General features: G+C 35.5%; 1 protein-coding gene across 1 annotated transcript in view; it reads left to right on the forward strand.

Moving 5' to 3' along the window:
• Nucleotides 1–3852: 3852 nt before the first annotated feature.
• The window catches only part of LOC147075271 (cell adhesion molecule Dscam2-like), a 45619-nt gene continuing 25804 nt past the window's right edge, over nt 3853–23667 (forward strand). The window contains exons 1-13 of the mRNA XM_085943239.1: nt 3853–3922; nt 4872–5165; nt 6227–6317; nt 7913–8306; nt 9739–9874; nt 10943–11062; nt 12825–13001; nt 14767–14911; nt 15218–15366; nt 15479–15653; nt 16379–16518; nt 17985–18137; nt 19706–19894. Coding sequence (XP_085799365.1) covers nt 3853–3922; nt 4872–5165; nt 6227–6317; nt 7913–8306; nt 9739–9874; nt 10943–11062; nt 12825–13001; nt 14767–14911; nt 15218–15366; nt 15479–15653; nt 16379–16518; nt 17985–18137; nt 19706–19894 — 2233 coding nt within the window. The remainder of the gene's footprint in view (nt 3923–4871; nt 5166–6226; nt 6318–7912; nt 8307–9738; nt 9875–10942; nt 11063–12824; nt 13002–14766; nt 14912–15217; nt 15367–15478; nt 15654–16378; nt 16519–17984; nt 18138–19705; nt 19895–23667) is intronic.

The raw sequence follows: 23667 nt of genomic DNA on the forward strand, positions 1-23667 counted from the left end.
GGTTAGGAATAATTAATTGTCGAATATTGATACAATAATAATAAATTGTGTCCTACAATCACATGTTTTAAAATATTAAAACTTATTAGCGTAGTAAAATTGCGCCGCAGGCAACTTTTTTGACTCTAAAATGGGAGCTGAACTGCGATAGCCTTGTCGGAAATCCAAGGATATTTTTTATTAACCGAAATCCAGAAAATAGCCAATGGAACATCGGCGAAGTTCAGTTTTAGCGTCCCGTCGTTTATCAATTCAACAAATTCCTCTCGAATTTATAGGAAAAGTGTTTCTATAGAATTTTCGGCATTGGTTGCAAAAGGGTTTCGTATCCTGTCGCATTTATTGTATGAAAGTACTGATGAAATTTCTTTTGCAGCAAAGTTAAATGTTTTTGAGACGGATCCAAAATTAATTGCTTGTTTTCAATTGTGGTTTGGTAGTTCCTTTGGAATATTTGTAGAGATCCTTGTCTTAACTCCTTCTGCCAAAGTTCTATTTTATTTTTGACTTCTAATTTATCCGAGCACGTCAATATATTTTCAATCTGACCTTGCATTGTTTTATTAAGTTCATGCAAGTGCTCAAATATAATACCAGCCATTGCTCATGCTCCATGGCTCTTGCACCGCGTCACACCTAGCATCGTCTCGCGGCACACCGGTTGCGGAGCACTGGTCTAAACTGTCAAAACTGTCTATCTCGCTCTAAAAGTTAGCACAGCCAAGAGAGGTGCTGTTAAAACATTATACTTTTTGACAGTTCAGTATAGTACAGGACAGTATTACAGTACAGAGCAGTGTGATGCTCAACAGTAGTATTTCCTAAATGCTACACAGAAATTATCACTTAAGTATATCAATCATCATATCACATCAAATTGCAATGCACAACCAAACATTTTAAATTATTTAATATTCTTAAAGTAAAGTAGCCCCGCGCGTTTTTTTTTTTTACTATTATAGTAAATTTGTGATATATTGTGTTAATCCCACTTAGCTAGTCGATCCGTCACGCCGGGCCCCTTCTATGCCTGGGTTCTCAGGCTAGAGCCCTGTCAGCATGATCTGAGTTATCCCACTATTGATTTGATGTTACAGAACAATTTTAATAAATGCAACAGCGACAGTTTTTCTTTTAAATGGGGTATTACCTATTACATTTTTTTTAAATCTCAGTGATTCATTATGTAGGTAGGTATACATTTCAGTAATCGACTGGCATACTTATCTCAAAATTGAACCATTTCACTTTATTTTACAGTTGCTGTAACTCCCCTCTGTATAATATCTCCCCAATGACAATAAATTGTCTTTTGTTGATTCATCGATAACCTTAGTTACTAATAATATACTATTATTAAGAATATTCGATCGGTGTGATTTCGACTATTACAATGTACCCATTCAATATTATATTATTGATCAACCCCAATTTATCCACCCTATCTAGCTGTGCTACTACACACATATAAACTCTTGTACATGAACTAAGCGTCACTAATATTACTTACTTACTATTTCATATTAATACTATTGTAAATGATCCTTGGATTCATTCAACTCGGACCTTGTTTCACTGCGGATCGAACTCTATTGAGTTCTTTCCCTTTTATTTATACACCATGTAATTGTAAATTGAGTATTGACGAATAAACATCTCTGAAGATTAACATCCATCTAGTCTTATGACTGACATAAACCTTCCACCGGACCACGTGAAGGATCGGGGCCCATTGGTAAGGATTTCCGTTGCCAAAAACATAACAGCGATATGAAACTAGAGTTTATAATAATAAATCGAAACTCATACAAAAATAATAGCGAAAGTCAGTTTATGTTTGCAGTGATAATACAAAAAATACATTTAAAAAAATAATAATACCGCGCGTTCGAATTGCTATCTTTTCGCATAGACGAATATAGTTTCGGATTGAGCCCAGTGATGCCAACCGTACTATAATTATAGTACAATACTATAATTTTAATTTCGCGAAAAATGACAAAACAGAACAAGACAAAACAGAACAGTGACAAAACAGAACAACGATAAATATAACTATGACATTTCAGGAAAAATATCAATTTAATATTGAAATTGTCCTATCTCTATTATGTTGATAGATTTTTAATAGCAGAGATTTTCAATACGCCATAATAAATCAAATTATATACCTAATTTCTGCATTACTAATCGCTAGAAAGCCTCAAATAAACTTAACTCGGTGTTTCCGGCAAGCTTAGGATGGGTTTGGGTCGAAATCCCGAAGACCGAAATCCCGAAAAATAATTAAGAAAGATAAAAAAATGTTTTTTTGCCTCTCCTGAAAAAAATTGCGCAATCGTAACTCTTGTCTTGAATTGCGCAATTTTTACAAAATGTATGAGTTTTTGACTCTTGTAAAATACGCGCAATTCAAAATAAGTGTTAAGGTTGCGCAATTTTTCACAGGAGAGACAAAAACCCATTTTTTCTACAAAAAAACGTTTTTTTTGTTTCCCTTGTAAAATTTGCGCAATTCAAAATAAGTGTTACGATTGCGCAATTTTTTGCAGGAGAGACAAAAAAACCATTTTTTTCGTGATTTTTGATTTCGTCCAGCACCCCGATTATTATTAGCTAGTGCTCATGCAGGTCGCCTTGAAGTTATAAAGAAATAGTATGAAACACTTAGTAATCGAGTGGCAATAGTCGTGCATGAATATCAAAATCAAACAGGTAAATTGAGGTATTTACGCCAAATGGCCAACATGCAGTGATTACATCATACAATTTTATATACTCTATATATAAAAAATGCATTATTTTCAAAATAACGGTATTCTAAAAAAATTAAATTATATATTATTATACCTTGATGATTTCACTTAAAAATTGTTTTATTTTTTAAATATTAAATATTTATATATAAGTATATGTATTAATATATATCCAGGCCAGATTGCCTCAGGCCTCAATTTATAACTTCGTTTATTGTTTTACAATTAATATCGGTTAACGCATAGTGTTAATTATTACTGAGTGTTGAATAAGGGGAAATATCATTTAGTGAAGTGAATATTGCTAAAGATTTAAAACTTTCTTTGATCAACAATGAATCAGAACTGGGGAGATTTCACGAGCTTTCGATTATTCTGAACTAATCACTAATTTTTTGGTGCGAAATCATGTAAAGCTTTTTTGTTAAATAATTTTTATATAGTTTGCTCTGGCCTCGAATTTTTCTGAAATACTCTGGATAATATATCAATATGTACATGTATAATTTTGAAAACACTTCTGAGAAAATATATTATCACCAATAGAAAAAATCTTTTTTGAAAAGAGTAAGACACCGAGCTGGAATCGAACCTGCATCTCTTTTTCAAGTTCAAGTAAGTTACAACAAAAAATCTTGGAGTGATCCTTAATAATAATACCTCCGTAATAATTAATGTAATACCTACTTTGATTTAAAAAATACAAAAACCGATCGCCAATAGTAACTCAATATGGAAAGCGCTTCAGAGTATTTAGAGCCATTAGTTAAAATTTCTCGCAATTAAGTATGACGCATATTGCATAGTGGTATATGTGCATGGGCGCGAAACCCGGGAGATGCAGGTTCGATTCCTGCTGGGTGTCTTACTTTCTTCAAAAAAGATCTTTTCTACTGGTTATAATATATTTTCTCAGAAGTGTTTTCAAAAGTATGTATGTTCAACAATTGAATGTTACATTCTTAAATCTTGTGAATTATTCGTTGAATAAAAAAAATAGTTCATTTAAAAAAAAATTCAATATGTCTATCTGCATAATTAAAATGTCAACAATTTACCAATTGAATACAACCTGTAAAACCACTGCCGTCCTATGATGACATACAGAATATGCGATGCAGCTCTCGTATTCCAGAGCGAGGACACCGGGATAAATTTCCGGCGAGGTCACAATATATGTATGTGGTTTTCTTAAAATCTAGGAGCGGACTGCAGGAACATTTGTCATAACTAAAATTTCCTTAGCCGAAAACACTATGCAGAAACATTGTCCTTAGTTAAGATCATTTATATTGAAAATAATACCATATTTAAAAATTCTGTTTCCTTTAGGTAAATTATTTTATAATTGTTAAACGATGACAAAAATAATATGACAACTGCATTTTATAAATGCAATAAGTATAAATACATATTAATATTTAATTATAATCCTCTTATGTTTCCGTTATAAGTCATTATACGTGATTCCACAGGCACCGCATGGTCTTTTTTTAATATGGTAACACTAGCGTCAAGTGTCATTCTATCACCTGGCATCTTGTATTTCTGCGGGCTGGCGTATAAAAGTAAAATAATATTCTGCAAGTATATGCCAAACGAATTAACACTATCAATATCCATATTGAGATACATTGTTAAATGAATTTGAGCGTATGGACTGTTTTATAGACATGCGAATTTATTTTGACAGCAGCTGTCAGTGGTAAATGGTAATACAGAAGGGGGCGTGTTCATAACAAAAGTAGTCTATGGTTAAGAATTCCTTAACTCTATACTCAGGATTGTCTATAGTTAAGTCATGCTTTTCGGCGACTTATCCTTAGGATCGAAATCTTAGATTGTGCATGCCGCTGTAGGTTTTTACGAAAATATTTATTTGTTCGCTTCTACTACTGCACTTCTGTTTCACTACACTATTGTCATTGTGCCTCGTGGTATATTGTAGTGTTTAACAGATTATACCTATATGTACAGGGCGGCATCTCAGTACGGATATGGGGTAATAAGGTGTAACAAAATTGTTTTCTGTATACGTTTGTACAGCTAATCGGTCACATATACGGTAAAATTGATTTCTATTTACAATAATTAATTGTTTTCTTTTCTTTTCAGTTGGTGGCGAACGAGTATCACTCGAAGACCATTTCACCTCACAAATCGTGTCTCCCGGTGCTCGAGTCTCCCTCTCATGCAGTGCAAGAGGAGGATCGAGAATAATTTGGCAGAGGGATGGTTTGCCCCTTCCATCACCCACTCCCTCTGCGTCGCTGTCGCCCAGCGGGTTGCTAGTCTCCAACCTAAACTTCACGAGAACCTTACCTGATGATGGAGGCCTTTATTCTTGCATCGCGTTCTCTCCTGGTAATACCACTAGGGCTGAACATAGAGCAAGACTGGATATCTATGGTAAATGTGCCTATTAATTATTATCATTGTCTGAAAATATTAATTAATATACGAAACTTACTAGTCTATTATCCTAAATATTATATAATCATATGGTAGCAGTTTGACAATTTCGTTGCGCTGGAAATGGAACCGGAACGGCAAACGAGACCGAAACATTTAATTTCGAATCTTGAGAACCCGAACCGAAACGGTTACATGTAAATTGTACGTAAAACATTTCTCCGTTGCACAGTTTACCGTGAGCTTTCTTATTGGAAAGAAATAAAGAGTATAGTAATACTGTTTCCAATTTTATTAGATTCAATATGAACATTAATTCAATTTTCGTAGCTGATTTTGCCAAAATTCATGATTTCAAGAATGAAAACCTAACATAACCTAACCTAACAAATAATCAAGTATATCGGCTATTTTCAAAAAGTTTTTGCTGCTGGCTTACTGTAAAGTATAAACCGACAACAACCGTGTTTTATTAAGACATGAATTTTATGTCAGTACTATAGATACGATCTAAAGAGGTTGGACGGTCTTTAATATACGGTCATATATTTCCGATAAAACATTTCACGGTGAAGTGGGATACGACGAACTGCATACGTACAAGTTTCCGGACACGGACCGAAAGAGTAGCCTTCTAAAATATCTGATTTTTGGAGATTCCATTATTTTTAACTTTTAATTTTGCAACAACATTTTTATTACTTATATTGTTTTGGTAACCATTCGCTATTCCAAAAATAAATGAATTATTCGACCAATATATTTTTTTTTGAAAACCGGCATTTGGTCTCTCGTATCTTGGGTTCCGACTTTGATCCCGGTGAGATCACAATACAACTATGTGATTTTTTCAAAATTGAGTATTTATGTATTTTTTCAAAGTTGCCTTGTATGCTACTGTTTTACTACTACTACACTACATCCATTGGACCTGTGTAGTATTAAAAAAACCCTATGAATATGTGTGCTTATCGAGTGCTTTACACAATCCGTTCATTTACACCTGTATTCATAGATTTACTAACTACATGGCTAACCTCATTTTTATTTCTTTTCAGGTGCTCCATATATTAGAAGTCTTGGACCAATCAAAATTCTGTCAGGGTCAACTGCAAGCATTCATTGTCCGTATTATGGATACCCTATTAGGTACTGATATTTTTATCTATAATTTACATCCCTTCAACGGGTACTTTACACCAGAAGCGTTATTTTGAAACCAGATAAACCAGAATAACAATTTCAGTATATATAGCGTAATAAAACAATTAAAAAAAAAATAAACCAGGCGTAGTCAACCTGGTCCCTACCGCCCTCTAGTGGGCGTTCCAGCTTTCACGGTGCGCGGTAGGGGTTTTAAAAACATTTTCATTATGTTTTCATAAAATTCCCCGTGACAATTTAAATTTCAGAAAATATACCCACTATTTGTATCGCCCTCGCATAAGTTTAGTTCACGTTACCTAAGTGAAACTAAATGGCGCTATAGTGCGATCGCAAACAAAAGAGCCTCGTCCCAGAATGAATGAAGATGCTTTAACTTGCTGTAACTCTGCTTTATAAATTTTATAAAGTAAAGTTACTTTCCTATTTTATAAATCAGCATTACTGTGGAACCGGTGGGCGGTTAGAAAATTTTACCACTAACAGAGATACAAAAGTGGGCGGTAGGTATAAAAAGGTTGACTACTCCTGCGTCTAAGCAGTCAGTAAAAACGAGACAGGTTATAATGATGATCATTCTAGATCAGTGGTGCATAAGCTTTTTGAAAAAAGAAAAAAGGGCAAATTTATCCATTTTCTAATTTTTCACGGGCCGCAAAGGGTAAAGTGTTATAAATAATGTAATATTATAGGTACTAGATGAAATAAATGTTTCATAATCGTACTGTATTTTTCTGTTAAGACAAGCAATTTTTTAAAATCGATTCACAAACGTCGTGCACTGACAAAATTCCTGGAGAACTAACACTAAAATGCGCGTTTTGAAAACAATAATCTAAAAGTAGACTGCACCTGCACCACAGACGTGTGACTCGTTGTAAAAAGATGAATTTCAGTCGCAAATCTATACTGCCCTCATAAGGAAAAATGCAGCTTTTCGACAAAAATCACAAATTGAGTTAGTGTACAGATAATGCTCTACGTGAAATTCTGAACCATTTCACATAAAGTCAAAAGCGGTATAAAATTTATTTCAGTATAATAATCGACACATTTTTTATATTTAACGCATTATCACATTATAACGAGTTTCATAAGCAAAAACACAGCATCGATTGAAAATATAAGTACTGGTTTTTGCTAATACCATATTATATCAAATGATTCATCCACATTATTTAAAAATTTATTAAGAAAAGTTGTAAAAACGTTAATGTCTCATTATCTCAAAATGTGACTTTGGCAAATAGCTGCCTTTTTGCTTATGGTGGCAGTATACCCATGAAAATATAATTATATTAAATAATAACAAAAAAGCATTAAGTTTGCTATCAGTGACGATTCAGATTATATACCGTTGCTACTGCATAATTTGTTCACATATCGTAGATAGATTTTTATCATATTCAATGAAAAAATAGTACTTACTTTTTATTTTAGGCTGCAACAAATGCCATTTCGGGCCGCGTTTATGCACCACTGGTCTAGATGTTGTCTTACATTACAATATTCAACGAATGTCTATCAGAACCATAATACGAAGCAACCCGACAACATAATAATTTTTAAATACTTTTCAGCAAAATCCAATGGGATCGAACCGAGCGTCAAGAAGCTCACCACCAGCGTTACAAAAGAAAATCACCAGACGAACAAGACGGAAGGGCAAACTTCAAGAAGCGACACCGCAGAGCCTTCTCGTCGGACAAAGACGGCCTCCTCACCATAGAAAGCGTCAGCAGCGATGACGATGGAGCGACCTACAGCTGCACTGTCACCAACCCAACTGGAGAAATGGCCAGAAGATCTTTCGAGATAAGAGTCCTCGTTCCACCATTGCTCGATGAGTTAACTTTTGGATCGAATATCCAAGAAGGTCAAATTGCTAAGGTTGTCTGCAGCGTGAAGAGTGGAGATAGTCCAGTTTTCTTCTCGTGGTTGAAGGATAATCAACCGATATCTGCTAGTCTAAAGGTATTATTGTTTTTTTTTATTCTTTTTAATTCCACGTAACACTGATTGGGGCTATGTCATGAATTTATAAAACGTCTACCAGAACTCATTGTCATTATAGTCAGAATAATATATTGAGTCAGTAACAATTTCGTTAGTTCGCAGTTATTTCCAGGGAACTCAGAAATAATGGAAACTGAAATACCTAACGGGTAAGGAGAAGCAGGCAACCGATCTCGAGTAAGGAAGACTACGGGATTAATTTATAAGAATACGCCATACGTCGAATACTGACATCTGCTCTCGGTTTTTGCATTGACGCTCATTTAATATCGGTGTGGGGGGATCATCACTGTGGGTAGCCATGGTGTTGTGGATGAAGAAGTCGTCAGAAGGAGAGATGAGATGTCGAGATTTGGTGGTTGCTCCGATGGATGTTGGAGCGAGTTTTATTTGCAGCGTAAACAGTCGTTATAAGAGTATTACTATTCCGAGGTCTGAATCTCGGTAGAATGAGATGTTGTGCGGAGCGATACAGAGACTGATATTCTAACAGACCGGGTACTTATAATTCGAGTGATATTACACACACTATTGCACGTTTATAATGCGTAGTTCATTTTCGTAGGACACTCACACATTCAAAACCCTGCGTCGAAATTTACTGTATTGGTATAATATAGCCTATCGCAACTCTATTTATTATCTGTTCTGTGGTTATTTCTCTATCAATAATTAGCATCACCAATCAGATCAATTCTGCACCTTCGGAGAACAAATAACAGGTGCTCCCAATTTCTCATAATATAATAATTATCGGGTCGACTCATATTAATATTTACATACAATAATTACGAAGTTTACATTTAAACTCTGTTTAATTCGGAATAATCTCTTCTAACTTCTAAAGTACAAAATGCAAGCTTGCCCAAGATACATTCAGCTGGATATTAAAATATCTTCGTTTAGAAAACGACACGTAAATAAATCAGTGGTTATTTTTCAAAACTGGACATGTCCACTATTCACTCCTCAGAGATAAATGAACTTTTCAAATAAAAACACAGAACGAAAACACGCACGCGACAAAAACCAAACTGTCAGATTGTATGACAACATACTTGGTCACGTGACTCAATACAGTCCCGCCATTAGGTGAAAGTGGCATGTCTCATTTCGAACGTCAACAACGTTGGACGTGTCCCTATTTGAATGTCAACCTACTTTTTGAAACCTCTTTTCAATATGAAATTGGTGTTTTGTGGCTATTTTTGAAAGTCAACAAAGTGTGTATGAGGTTATAGAATGATATTCCGATAATAACTCATTTTCGGAATATATGGGACATGTCCAGTTTTGAAAGTTAACCACTGAAATAATAAGATCTTAATTTTCAACTAACTTCATTATTGAAGAAGAAACAAAGAAACCAACATTGTATTGTTTCTTTCAGATAGAAGAAAGAAACTTGGACTACTTTAGTATCCTGATAATCAAAAAAGTTGGACTTCAGCATTGTGGGACTTACACTTGCATCGCATCAAATCATATAGCAAGAGTCAACACTACCACAGAACTCTTCATAAAAGGTAAGGAAACTGTCTTTTTATATTGTCTGTTTAATAATAAAATTGTATCTTTACCTAAAAAGATACACGCATAACTCAAATGAAAAAATAAAAAATATACCTACCAGATAAGTCATTTCTCAAAGAAGACAAAAAATTGTGATAACTGACTCATGGCCAATGTTTCCTGTAAGTTGTGCGCGTGTGCGCGCGCACACTTACCAAAATGTGTCCGCACACATGTTTTCATCCCCCACACAGTCCTCACACAAAAATATTGTAAAAGAAAGATTCCTTTGCCAGATTTTAGTTTTGCTCGAATGCATGAAACCATCACATGCATAATTATTCAACTCATTTCTCGGAAGGCGAAAGTCTTTATTTTTTTATTTACTTAAAAATGATCGTTGTGTTATTAAGTATAACATCACAGAAGTTAATAAATACCTTAAAAATATAAGTTTTAATGAAAGATTGTATGTGTGTGTTTGTGGGAGGGGGGGTGTAAATTTACCGCACCTGGTGACGTGTCCGTTACACCAGCCCTAGTTACGCCACTGCTCAGATGCGTTGATGATCCGAACACACAACAGAAAAATTAGAGGAAACGTTAACTAAAGCGGGCCCCATGCTAGAATCTTGCTAGAATCCCCCCCCTATCTATCGCTAAAGTTAAAGGCAGTGTGATTATCTACAGTTGTGTATTCCAAATAGTGTTCGATTTTTTTGTATTTGTAATACACCCACTCGAACTATTATGGAGTTATCGAATATTGACAAATAATACTTAATCAAAAATTGCATCGCACAATCACATAATTAAAATTTTTAATTATGGGCGAAGTGAAATAGCGCCGCAGGCGACATTTTTTTACTATTAGTGTAATTTTGTGATATGTGTTTATCTCACTTGGCTAGTCAATTCGCCAGGTCGGGCCCCCCTTAAGCCAGGGCCTCCAGGCTAAAGCCCTGTCATCCCCCCATGGGGGCCATTAACTGACTACACTAAACACTTCCAAAAATTCGTTTTTCTTTACATACGATACAGGTCAAGATTTGTTAATATTGATATTTTTATTTTGATTGCAGTGTCTCCAAAGTGGCTTGAAGAACCCCAGAACAGTTCAGTGATCGTCGGTAGAGTTGGACAAATTGCTTGCAGCGCAAAGGGGTACCCACAACCTCAAGTTCATTGGATGAAGAAAGACGGTTAGCTATTTAAATTAATCATTATTTACTAATTAGTGTTAACACCCACGATCGCCGCGTGGGCCGTTTTAAGCCGGGTTAAGCGTCGGCCTATAGCGTCGTGGGTCCCAGGTTCGAATCCTGGGTCTGGCAAGTACACATATTGTTTTTCAATTTGTGCATTAGTCAAAGTATGGACATAGTAGGTTAAGCAAGTGGCTGACATCCATTTTTCATAAAAACAAAATCTGTTAATACAAACCTCCATTCACATGGGCTTCATAATTTATGATCTTATTAGATTGGTGAATGGTGAATGGTGTAAAAAAAATATTTGTCGAATACATACTACAGCATAAAGATAAATGTGTCGGACAGTATGTTAGTAGAATTTCAAATAAGTAATCAGAACATGCTAATTTAAAAAAAAATCATCTAGATTCAAATCCAACAATTTCACCATCTGAAGCTGTAATTTTTATTGATCCAAAACAGGATTTTAATACCTTCTTGTTTTTTATTCCGTAAATAGGTTTAATCCAGGAAATAATGGGAACTGAAATACCTAACGGGTGTGGAGTAACAGGCAACCGATCTCGAGTGTGGAAGAATATGGGATAAACTTAAACACGTGTAAAGAATACGCTTGTCCTTCGTTCTGACAACTGCTCTCGGTTTATGGATTGACGCTCATTCAATATTGATGGTTTAGTGCAAATATATTGTATGTCCAGCATACACAAAATGTTCGTTTGCATCATATCTTTATGCTGTAAAAATATTATAAGTCCAAATAGGATATTTGAGAAGATACCATCTTATTAAAATACACAAATATTATATCTATTTCTCATGCATCTCAAATTGTATACTTACTTCGATATTCTCAAAAAATATTAAACTGGACATACAATATCTTTTCACTTAACCAGGGGTAGTCAACCTAGTCCCTACCGCCTACTTGTGGCGTTCCAGCTTTCATGTTGGGCGGTAGCTACCTCATATCTTGTGGAATCAGGCTTTAGTGCTGTTAATCATATTGTGACTAAAGAAAAAAACCGCTTGAATATTTCCGAAAGAGGAGACCTTTATTATTTGTTCCTCACAAAAATTGAGCCAGATATCCAGTATTTAGTTTCGCAGCATCAGCCTCAGGGATCTCATTAATAATTTAATTTACTTCCCTACTCTATAAATCACCATCACTGTGGAACCGATGTGCGGTTAGAAAATTTTACTACTAACAGAGATACAAAAGTGGGCGGTAGGTATAAAAAGGTTGACCACCCCTGCACTAAGCCATCGATTGGCGTATTTGAAGGTTGCAACACACACTATTGCACGTCTATAATGTGTAATTCATTTTCCTAGGACACTCACACATTCAAAACCCTGCTTCAAAATGTAATGTATTGGGGAACAGCCTATCGGAACTATTATATTTATTAATCTGTTCTGTGGATAAAACCCATTCACATTTAGTGTGCATATACTCCGTCTGGAAGTAAATGTGCTATAAAGTCATTACCAAGCATTATTTCCCACCTATTTTTATGAATAATTATTAAACATACATAACAAACACATCTGGAAAAAAATCTTTTTTTGAATAAATCTTTTAAAAAAAAAAAAAAGTAAGACACCCAATAATAAGTATAATGCTACATTCTTAAATCGTGTGAATTATTCGTTGACTAAAAAAATAGTTAATTAAAGAATAATTATTAACTACCTACAAGATCATAGATAATATTATTACATATTCTCCTTTAATATATTTCAGAGACATTATCGTCTTGGCGTCCAGTTCTGGAGATGAGAGGTGGTGGTCTGTTAAGTCTTCCGAATGGATCACTTGTCATCGAAGTGGTTTCACCCGGAGACGAAGGCTTATATTCTTGCAGAGTTGAAAATGGAGTTGGACAACCGCTGAGCAAGGAAATCTGGATATCTATTAAACGTAAGAAAATTTATTATCACTTTAGTATCCATTCTGTAAGTTTTTGTATTATTATGTAGATCTAGCTTAATTTCAGATAAATGTGACATTGAACTTGACAAAGCCACGTATTATAAATGTCGCAGGAGTGAGTAATTCTTGCCTTTCTCCTGTTTAATCGTTTACATATTGTAAATTGTACGCATAACATTTCACCGTAGCACAGTTCGCTGTGAGCTTTCTTATCTGAAAGATATTACCGTATACCATACGGTCATCTCTATAGCACCGAGATGAAAAGATTACGCGTTGTTCTGTATTTCTAATTTCATTAAATACCTATTTTCTACTGTCTTTCCCTTGTATTTCGGTAGTTTTTATTACGTATTTTTAAGTGTTTTAGGTACAAGTCGGTTTACAGGAAGCCAGGCGGAAACCGCGCCAATAATTCTCATAGCCGATTTTGACAAAATTCATGAAGTCAATAATTCAGTAGGTATATCGGTTATTTTCAAAATTTGTTTGCCGCTGGCTTCCTATAAACAGACAAGAACCGTATTTTATTTCGAACTAAATTTTATGTCAGTACTATACGACCCAAAGAGGTTGGACGGTCTTTATTATACGACCATATATTACGGATACAACATTCACGGTGAAGTGTGATACAGCGAACTGCATACATACAAATTTCCGGACACGCTTTAATCTCCAGCTAAATCCTGGAGACCGACCAATTCTATATAGGTACTTATAGGTTTCTTAGGGTATAAAAATCTTCAAGGTTTCGCATTATGTTTAAAGCATGAAGTAAGCAAGTTATAATTATTAGTTCATTTTCAGTCCAAGCTAACGTTTTCAGACTAATTCTTTTCAGTAGCCAAATCTATGGATAAAATAAGAAGAAGTAATCAAGGAAATTTATTGGATGAGGCTCTTTCAAGGTGAATTCGTTATACCAAAATATGACGAAATATGACTGTTAATGCCATCTATTTATATTTAATGTCATCTATCATGAATTTTTAAATATGTGTATCAAAAACTTCGGTCAATCTCAACTAGGTGGCAGCCATAATTGGTTATGAAAATAAATTGTTTGAGTAGTTTAATTTAATATCAATTTTTTTTTTTGTGATTTTACCGAGGCTTTGACTGCGACTCGCTGTCATATCGCCTCTTCTCTTCTAGAAGGGGATCCATCGATCAGGTCCTCACTCCTATTCTGTTAAATAACTTTACAATTTTGCCTAGCTCTTCCGTCTTACCCACCGCCAGGACACCCTTCAATTCGTCGACATTCTCATAAATATCCGCAATTCGCAGCTGTACTCTGTGAATTTCATATTTGGGGCATTACAGTGCTATATGTACAATGTCCTCTAAAACATGACATTCATCTCAGAGCTGCGATTCGCTTCTTCCCATGAGGACATCAAATCTTTTGCCCATGGTGTGCCCTGTTCTTAGCCTCAGTATTAACTTAAGCTCATTCCTCGTCAAAGTAGACTACAAACCAGGACACCTCTCGTGGTGATGGTAGAATAGACTTACTCCATTTCCCTTTTTCTAATGATGCCCTATGGTGAAAATCTATCCACATACTATGGCATATTTTCTTTATAGCCTCATTCCAGTCCAGGTTTTCTGGTATCCACTGATATGGTACCCCTGAATGACCAGCTTCCTTTGGCAGATCATCTGCCCTTTCATTGCCCTCAATGCCCATGTGCAATGGGATCCATTGAAGGCATAATTCAATATCTATTATTTATCTTGATTTCAGGACCAGTAACATTTGAGATCCCATCTACAAACATAACAGCAAGAGTTGGTCATCCGGTTACCATCACATGCGAGGCTTTTGGTGATCATCCCGTCAGAATATCTTGGACTCACAATGGCAGATCCCTGGAATTTCTCTCCAACAGGTAGGTAATTGTTATCATAATGGAAATAAAACAAATAACATAACAGGTACCAATGAGCAATTCGTTGTTAGGAGACCTATTTTGGTCCAAAATTGAGGTGATCCTACGGTTCAGTTATATCATAAGTAGAATAAAGGCTTGAAGAAGACAGAAAAAAGATTTAAAAAATCGAGACAACGTTGTTAATAGACATTAATATTAAAAGTTAAATGCAGTAGGTATCCCGGAAATTGATAGTTCAATGGTTCCAATAGTTTAGTTATGCATTCAATTAAGTTTTAATATTTTTTTTTAATCCACAATTAGAATGAAAGTCAGCAGTCACCAAACGACTCGAGGAGCCACCAGTGACATCCTAATGGGAAACACCGATCCTGAAGATGCAGGACATTACCAGTGCAGAGCATCCAATCAGCATGGATTCGCAATGCATTCAGCGCATCTTTTTGTACAAGGTACTATTTTTTAACCGTCGATATCATCATAAATCAAGATATTCTATTTTTTATTGATTTATGTGAAATTATTTCTTAAAGAAAGCACCAATTTATTTATACTCTTTTCCAGAACCACCTGGACCTCCGATGGAAGTGTCAGTTGAAGGAGTGAGAGGAAGATCAGCGCTCGTCGGTTGGAGAGCACCTGCCGGTACTCCTCCACCAGCTTATCTCTTACAATATTCCCCTCATCATCACTTGGCTCTGCCCCAATGGGAGTCAGCTGTCTCCATAAATATTACAAGGTACGGCTAAAGTATTTGGTGTTATAGGTATAACCAAGACTACCGATTGTTTTTTTATTATCTCTTTCTGTTTTTTCGTGCATGGGATTCAAGCCCAGATCATATATTCTATACACAAGGCTGCTATTGGCCCCTATTGGCGGCTATTGAGGGTAGTTTATCATATTTATGTATTGAGGTACTTATTATAATTGTTACAATTAGTGCTATGTTTTAACAGCACGTCTCTTGGCTGTGTTAACTTTTAGAGCGAGATAGACAGTAGACATTATTGTAACAATAATTATAATACCTCAATACATAAATATGATAAACTACCCTCGATATCCACAGATAGCAGCCTTGTGTATGAATAGATGTGCTGATAGGAATGTCATATAGAGAGAAAAACTAACAATACTTTGTACCATTATCATGTCGAATGTAAAGTATCGGTACAAGCAGGTATCGAAAGATTTTGTCTGCAAGACCCTCTTTTAGATCTTGCAAAAAAAACTGTCAAAATCCAAGCAAGTATAGGAAGCCTTGCTTGTCTTTTTTTCAAACGGTCTGAAATACGGTGTCCTGAGAGGCTGTTAACAACACTCTCATGATTTTGAACAGACCCACGAGAGGCTGGCAAAAAAGGGAAATACTGAATGCTTGACAAAAGACAGGAATTCTTGAAGATACTGCTATATTAAGTTTGAACTTGGCTAATACTATTTTGTTTATTATTCTTCCAGCTTGCATGGTCAGCAAAGGCAGCGAGCTGAGTTGACTGGATTGAGACCTGCCACTCCTTACGCTGCAAGGTTATGCTCCATCGGTGAGGTTGACACTAGTCCATTCACAAGGCCTCTTCTCTTTACGACTCTCGAAGAAGGTATGTACTAACAAACTGCTTTCTTGCTCCGGTCGAATATGGGGGAAATCGCAGTTGAAAGGGTAGAAAATTATGTTGTCGGTATAAATAACTAACTTATGTTTTAGATATATACCTAGCTGTTATTAAGATTATAAACACTGTAAAAATGATTTCAATCATTTATAATATTATGTATTTGTAAGCCATTAAATGGCGCATTTCTGGGAAAATGTCTGGCAGCAAATACTATTTTTTAAATAAATATGCTTTTTAGTTTTTCCATTTGGAATGATTCTTTAAGTAATACATAAATCATACGTCACACTTCACAGCCTTATTTTAGATTGTTTGATCCATTCCCACAGCGGACTGTGGCTATTTAGAATTTTAAAAAAAACCTGTACATAACCTCACAAATAGTTTGGTATTAGTACCTACTTACATAATATTAATGTGTTTAACCAGCGCCATCTTAAGATACAAAGCCTGAGCATATATTTTTGCACAAGCATATTTCTCAAACGAGTGGTCCCACTCATGGTCCCCACAAAGGGGGGGCTGACAGGGCTCTGGCCTGGGGGCCCGGGCTTAGGAGGGGCTCTGCGTGATGGGTCGACCAGATGAGAGTGAGATAAACGCACATTAAAAACTTACGTTAACCGTAAAAAAGTCGCCTGCGGAACTATTTTACTTCTAAGATAATAATATTTTAAAATATGTGGTTATGCGATACAATTTTCGATTATTGTGTGTGAATAGGTACTCGACAACTTCAAAATTCAAGTAGGTGTTTTCAAAAATACAAAAATCGCTAAATAATTTTAACTCGAACACTGAAAATGCTTGTATAGTGTCACATTGCCTTATTGTGCATTATTGCAAGAGGTAAGGGAGGCCGCCAAAGATTCTAGCCTGGGGGCTGGGGAAGATGTGGGGGCCATGGTCCCACTGTTCAATCTTCAAAATCAGATTCCAGATTACCTGACAAATCGTTTCGAATTTTAAAAATTAAATTATAATATTTAACTTTCAACATTTATAAGCACTCTATAGAACAATGATAAGTCACCCATAGACAGCAGCGGGAGGGGCATGAGAGGTAGGACCACTCATTGTTGGCAAGTTTCCGAATCCTTCGGCTTGTACTTGAGTCAACTTTGGTTTAACACAATGTTTTATTCACTGGGTATTTGAATGTTTAGCAAAATAAATGCATTTATGATTCGCCTTCCTACTGGGACTTCTCTTCACATCCTACCCTGCCAGTCTGCCGCTTACTATATACAAAACTAAAAGCCTACAACAAAAGCTTAAAGCTATCTTTTATTAGTACTTACCTATACAAAATTTCTGGATTCATGAATAATAAGCAATTTCATAAAGTATGTTCATCAGTTTATTAAGTACGAGTATTTAATGCTGTAAGCAGGTATTCAAATATCTGGATTGAATATTAAAATAATTGAATGTGTAAATGCTTCCAGTACCATCGTCTCCACCGATGGGAGTATTTGCCGAACCTGGTGCTCAGCCCGGAGAGCTCCAGGTGTCCTGGCTTCCGCCGCCTCAGCAGAGCTTCAACGGCTTACTCCTTGGTTACATCATCAAAGTCGTGCCGCAGATCAATATGCACTCAGGTAATACTTAAATATTTCATACATGTCAAAGCATTTCACAAACTTCCAGTTTTTGTTTCACAATAAGCTTTGAAATAACCATAATTGGTTGTGCTTTTCATAGTGGTCACTGTAATTTTGTAGCAGAATGATTGTGATGGTGGATGTGGATGCTGGGGGGTGACGTTAGGATGCCAGGCACTGACCTTTTATGATGTTTATGATCTTGCTTCGTGGTCTGGTTGCACTAGCACTTGCGCAGTATTGTTTGTTGGGTAACCCAAGGCGCGGCACTTGACGATACACTTTTGATGAATGAGGTTATGAATGACAAGAGCCGGTATCATGGCTTGTCAGGTACTCAGATATATCGCTTGGACGACGGTCACACTATATCAAGCTGACCTGGCTGTGGTTCACGAATAACTTCTGAATCAGTCCGTATAATCGTATTAATCAGTTAACAACAGCTTAGCTTTAACAAGCCTAGGCGCATCCGCTGTCTTGAAGTAACTGCATCTAACTGGTGCTATTTAATCACGGTCAACTGATGGCCTGTAACTGACTTGCAACAATATCCGGGGATTTGAGTTAGGTGGGAAAAAGCGAATGAGGGCCACCATAATTAGTCCAACCAATGATATAAGGGTTTCTAATCGTTGATGGAGCTCTGAATTTCAGGACAAATATAGATATTACGTGGCATTAAAACGCCATCATAATTCATAACCAATAGTACAATATAATATTACATTATATTTAACAGATCAATGTTAAATGTAAATAATGTAATTGAATATAATACGCGTTTTTTGTGTATATGAAAATAATCATAAAAGGTGCAATAATCACAGATATTCAATACAGGAGTTCTGAACTCTTTTCTAATAGTGCCGCACTATAGAAATGCCCAATTTTGACAAATCTGTAAGCATAATTTTAATGGTGCAAAGATGATTATTATACTCAATTGTATTAATAAAACTGTGTTTAGCAAATTGTTTGATGTCAACTATTTTTGACACATCTAGCAACTAAAAGCAACTTACCAATGTCTCATGGTACTGTGGTTGATAATAGCCAGAATAAAGCTGTATACTCAGAGTAATGATAATATAGAGATCGCCTATTTTTCGGCAAAATGAAACCATATTTTTTGCGTATAACGCACAGTAGAATCTCGATTTTATTATTATCAACTTAACTATGAAACGTTATTGTGTTGTTTCCCAGTACGGCTACCAAATTTAAACACAACATAGTTAACAATATGTTCTACTAAAATAGTTAAAAATAATTACCACTTACTTTATATTTAACAGAAAAACCATAAATTTCAGCAACACGTGCTCGCGCAGTTTTGAAATGAATGCAATATTTTTGAAATTGCTTTTCTGTATATTCGAAACAAAAAATCAACTCTCCTGAAGAATTTTGTAAATGGCTTATGTCCTACTTTGATACTCGGCTACACAAGTGTTATTTAAGATGTGACATTATGACACAAATATTTTTCCCATAAAATTTACGGATTATTTAGATGAAAGCCACAATTGAACCCCGATTATTCAGTTCTTATCTTGTTTCAGAGGACAATATCCGAATCCTGAAAGTGTCATCGCATGAGCTGGGAAATGGCTTAGGTGGTGGTGGTCTCCTGAATGCAGTAGTTACCAGTTTACTGAAGAGCACCAGATACCAGGTCACGGTGACTTGCTACAACAGTGCCGGGGCTGGGCCTCCGTCTATACCTCTTTACCAAGATACTGCTGAAGGAGGTAGAGAAGATACTATATATAAATTAAAAATAAAAAAACGAATTGTTGGTCTCATTATTAATTAGCTGTTAAACCTTGATACCACCTAAACCATGGCATCCTCAGAGGATCCAAGGCCATTAGGCCTGAATCATCATTGGGCTGATTCATGCAAACATGAACAGATCGACTGCGAGGCAAATTTCTAGCCCGTAAGCAAATAGTAATTATTAATATCATTTTTTTAATATTATTACCTACATTTCATCCAATTTTGACCAATATTGGAAGCAAAGTTCCCAGCCATACAATGTACCTAGCACCTAGAATATCTGATTTGAGATTACTTTGAAAAAATATGTATTTGTACCTAGTTCAAATATTTCAAAATATCTAGCTAACAAGCAAAGAAATGCAGAAGGTAGTAATAATTCCAAGAAATTCACAGCCCCTTTCCAAAGCATGTACCTAGAAAAGGTCTGAAATATGAGACCTGAGGTACCTACTTACAAGCCAGGTACATATGCCAGAGGCTGTTTTTGTCATGTTTCAGAGATAGAATAATTGTGAATTGTTTGTTGGGTATTATTACTACCTACTCTGCCCTACCAGCCCCTATTAGGGTCATTCGGTTTTCGGACTCTCGAGCGTGACGTCGGCTGTGGCGCCGCGCTCGCCGGCGTCACCGCCATTTTAATTTTTTTTTTTTTTTTTTAAATATTTTGTACGCTGTACTTTACTGTATTTATATTCCGAACAATAAACGCCCTGTTTTCGCCTGTACTTCCGCGTTGTCAATCAACACAATGACATGACCCGGCTCACGGCTAGCTCAGTAATGCTACCGGGCCGTCACTGAGGAGACTAGTGATGAATTAGGAGAGGTGGATCTCCTTTGTAGTATCACAACCTTTGAATTCCCGAATAAAACTCTCAGCTGGTGTGGTGCCGAATTTATTCAGGTACTAGAGTTCACGGTCACACAATAAGGTTAACTGTCATTGTTCCCGTAATTAAATCTCATTAAAGTATCAGCAAACTATTTATTTGTTCACTATAGGATCTCTGTGAAATCTTTCACAAATTCCCGAAAAGTCACACCTAATTCAGAGAATGTATACGCAGATATTCTTTGGATATTTTTAATTCGAGAAATATTTTCCCATAAGAAAGAAAATATAAATTATTCTTTGGTCACACAGTATTAGGTTTATAAAAAAGAATAGAATTATTTTATTGTTGTTTATAAAGTTTATTTATATTCACAGTGTATTTACAAATATTTATTTGTGATTACAGACTTGTTTACAGAAGGTTTGCTTAATGTTTACAAATTTATTTACTAAAATTTGTTTTTATGTTTATGAATTTGTTTACAAAAGTTTATTTTATAATTATGTTTACTTAATAAAGTTTCAAAAATTTATTTTATAATTCCGAAAAAAGATTTGTAAAATTTATTATTACAAACTGAGTTTATTAATTTGTTTTTATAAAACAAATCCGATCACGTAATTTATCCCGATTACGTCACCTCGTATGATGAGTAATGAAAAATGAAATTACTCCGCGAGCGCGTTACTATCGACAGATACGTGGTATTCGAGCTACGTTTTAGCGGTCGACGTCACTACCGACAGATACGTGTTATTCGCGCTACGTTTTGCGGCACACGTCACGACCGGCAGATACGAGATATTCGCGTTACTTTTTGCCCGTCGATGGGGACTTATTGTAGGTAAATTTCACGAATGTTACTGAGAACCGTATCTCGTATCCGCGGAAGGACTGCTGCTTAGTAGGAGATCGCTGGTGAGAAGTGTAGAAACTAATGATCTTACGGAAAAAGGATGTCACCTTTTATACCCTCGGGATGGAGGTTTAACAGGAAACAGTCCGTAAGGGATAGCAGATGTATATCTTTCTCTCACGGGATAAATTTACGTATATCTCCCGTTCCTGGTAACTTTCTAATAGAGATATCTTCTAATTAAATCGGGTTAAATTTACTCTACTTTATTTCCGCAAAATTAAGACTTAATAGGGGTGTTTTAAGCACCCTCTAGAACATGTCCTTTAAATACGTAGTTACGGTGACGTCAGCAAAATAGTTGATTTTATATGATTTTTCGTGTTCAAACGAAGGGGAAAGTTTTTAGCTTTCCAACGAGGTATCAGAATAGGTACTCGTGTACTAAATAAGGGAATGGCAGTCTTTAAATTTAAAATGTCAAAATGAAAGGTTGACACCCACGTACTAGTCCTTTCCACCACTCTTGGCCTTTTTAGGCCAATAGAATTTTACTAAGTTTTAATAAAACTATTTGGAGCCGCAGAAAACGTTTCATTCGATATTTACCTTTCGGACGAACATTATTACGTGAAAATACTATAATATTACACTTAACATTTCAACTTAAATATATAAATGCTTAATCCTAACAAGATGTTATTTACAAGCGACTACAAATTTATTTCGTCCTTAATAGTGGCTTTTCCATAGTAATCTAAACGTAACCTTGAATCTATTTTTATCTGGCAACTCAACACAGCCGGGCCGTAAATTCTAGTCGAACAGAATTCAGTTAAGGTTCAAGGTCACGCGCCAGTTTGTGTTTTTAGTCGCAGTATTTGATTCTTTTATTACTTAGGAGGCAATTAAGATTTATTATTGTTTATGGGTAGAAACCCATCTATACCAGAATCTCAAGTTTTTCCAATTGTTACTTTTACAATATTCATTATAGTCAGCAAGTTATAGCATTAACAAAATCTATAATTATAATTACGCGTCTATAGATATAGATACGCGTTTACAATATTTTTATAACGGTAGTTAACTCCTATCTTGTATTGATAAAATTAGTATTAAAATTCTTTATTTACAATTATACAGTATATAAATTTATAAATATTCAATTTTCTTTTCCAATTTTCATACACTTCCATTATAGCTATAAAAGTTATTGAAGCATGTACCTGCTTAATTTTACGTAAACAATCTCTCCCATAACTTATTTTCTAAGTTTAATGGAGATTTCCCGGAAATTATTTCCGAAATAGATCGATTTGAAATTTCATGGCGTGTCATTTCGAGGTCTGCGGTCACAGCGTTCCAATTACACTTGAACAGTCTCGATTCTCCGAGGCGAAATTTTTTACGTAAAATTTTATTACATTTTACAAAGAAAAGGTTAACAACATACATTTTACTTCCTAATACTAAACGATTACGCTACTGGTTACCTGTTCATGGTCTTTTTCGACCATTTCTTCTCTGCTTCTTCCATAGTTTAGGACCATGGGACTTATATATTCTGTTCGTACCTCGTCGTGAGGTTGTCGCACGGCTATTTGAGAAGTAGAATTGACTACAAGGCTAGATTTGTATAGTTATGTCGTTAAACCATACTCTGCCATAAACACTAACTGAAGGTCGGCGTTTTTGTTCGTGTCAAATGCCCACCCTTAATAAAGACATAACTGTATATGTCTAGTCTCAATTCACCATTGCCACACCTCAGGACTCAGTAATATGCAAAGCGATAAAGCAACAGTAAAGCATATTCAAAATAAAATATACAAAATCTGCGCATGCACACAAAGTTTTTCTTTTACTTTTTATAATTAATATTCGCCCAGATTCAGGTCTTAAAATTCTAATTAATAAAAGAAAATTATATAATTCAATAATTCTGAAGTTAAAAATTTTATTTTGAGGACGGTGAGTGCTGTATGGGACGACTACTGCTTTTCCTGCCGAGGGACAACCGCAAGGAAGAGGACTCACGGAG

The sequence above is a fragment of the Rhyacophila brunnea genome, unplaced genomic scaffold (genome assembly GCF_057557595.1).
Source record: "Rhyacophila brunnea isolate RB1 unplaced genomic scaffold, BYU_Rbru_1.0 scaffold_15, whole genome shotgun sequence".
In the NCBI taxonomy this organism is placed as follows: domain Eukaryota; kingdom Metazoa; phylum Arthropoda; class Insecta; order Trichoptera; family Rhyacophilidae; genus Rhyacophila; species Rhyacophila brunnea.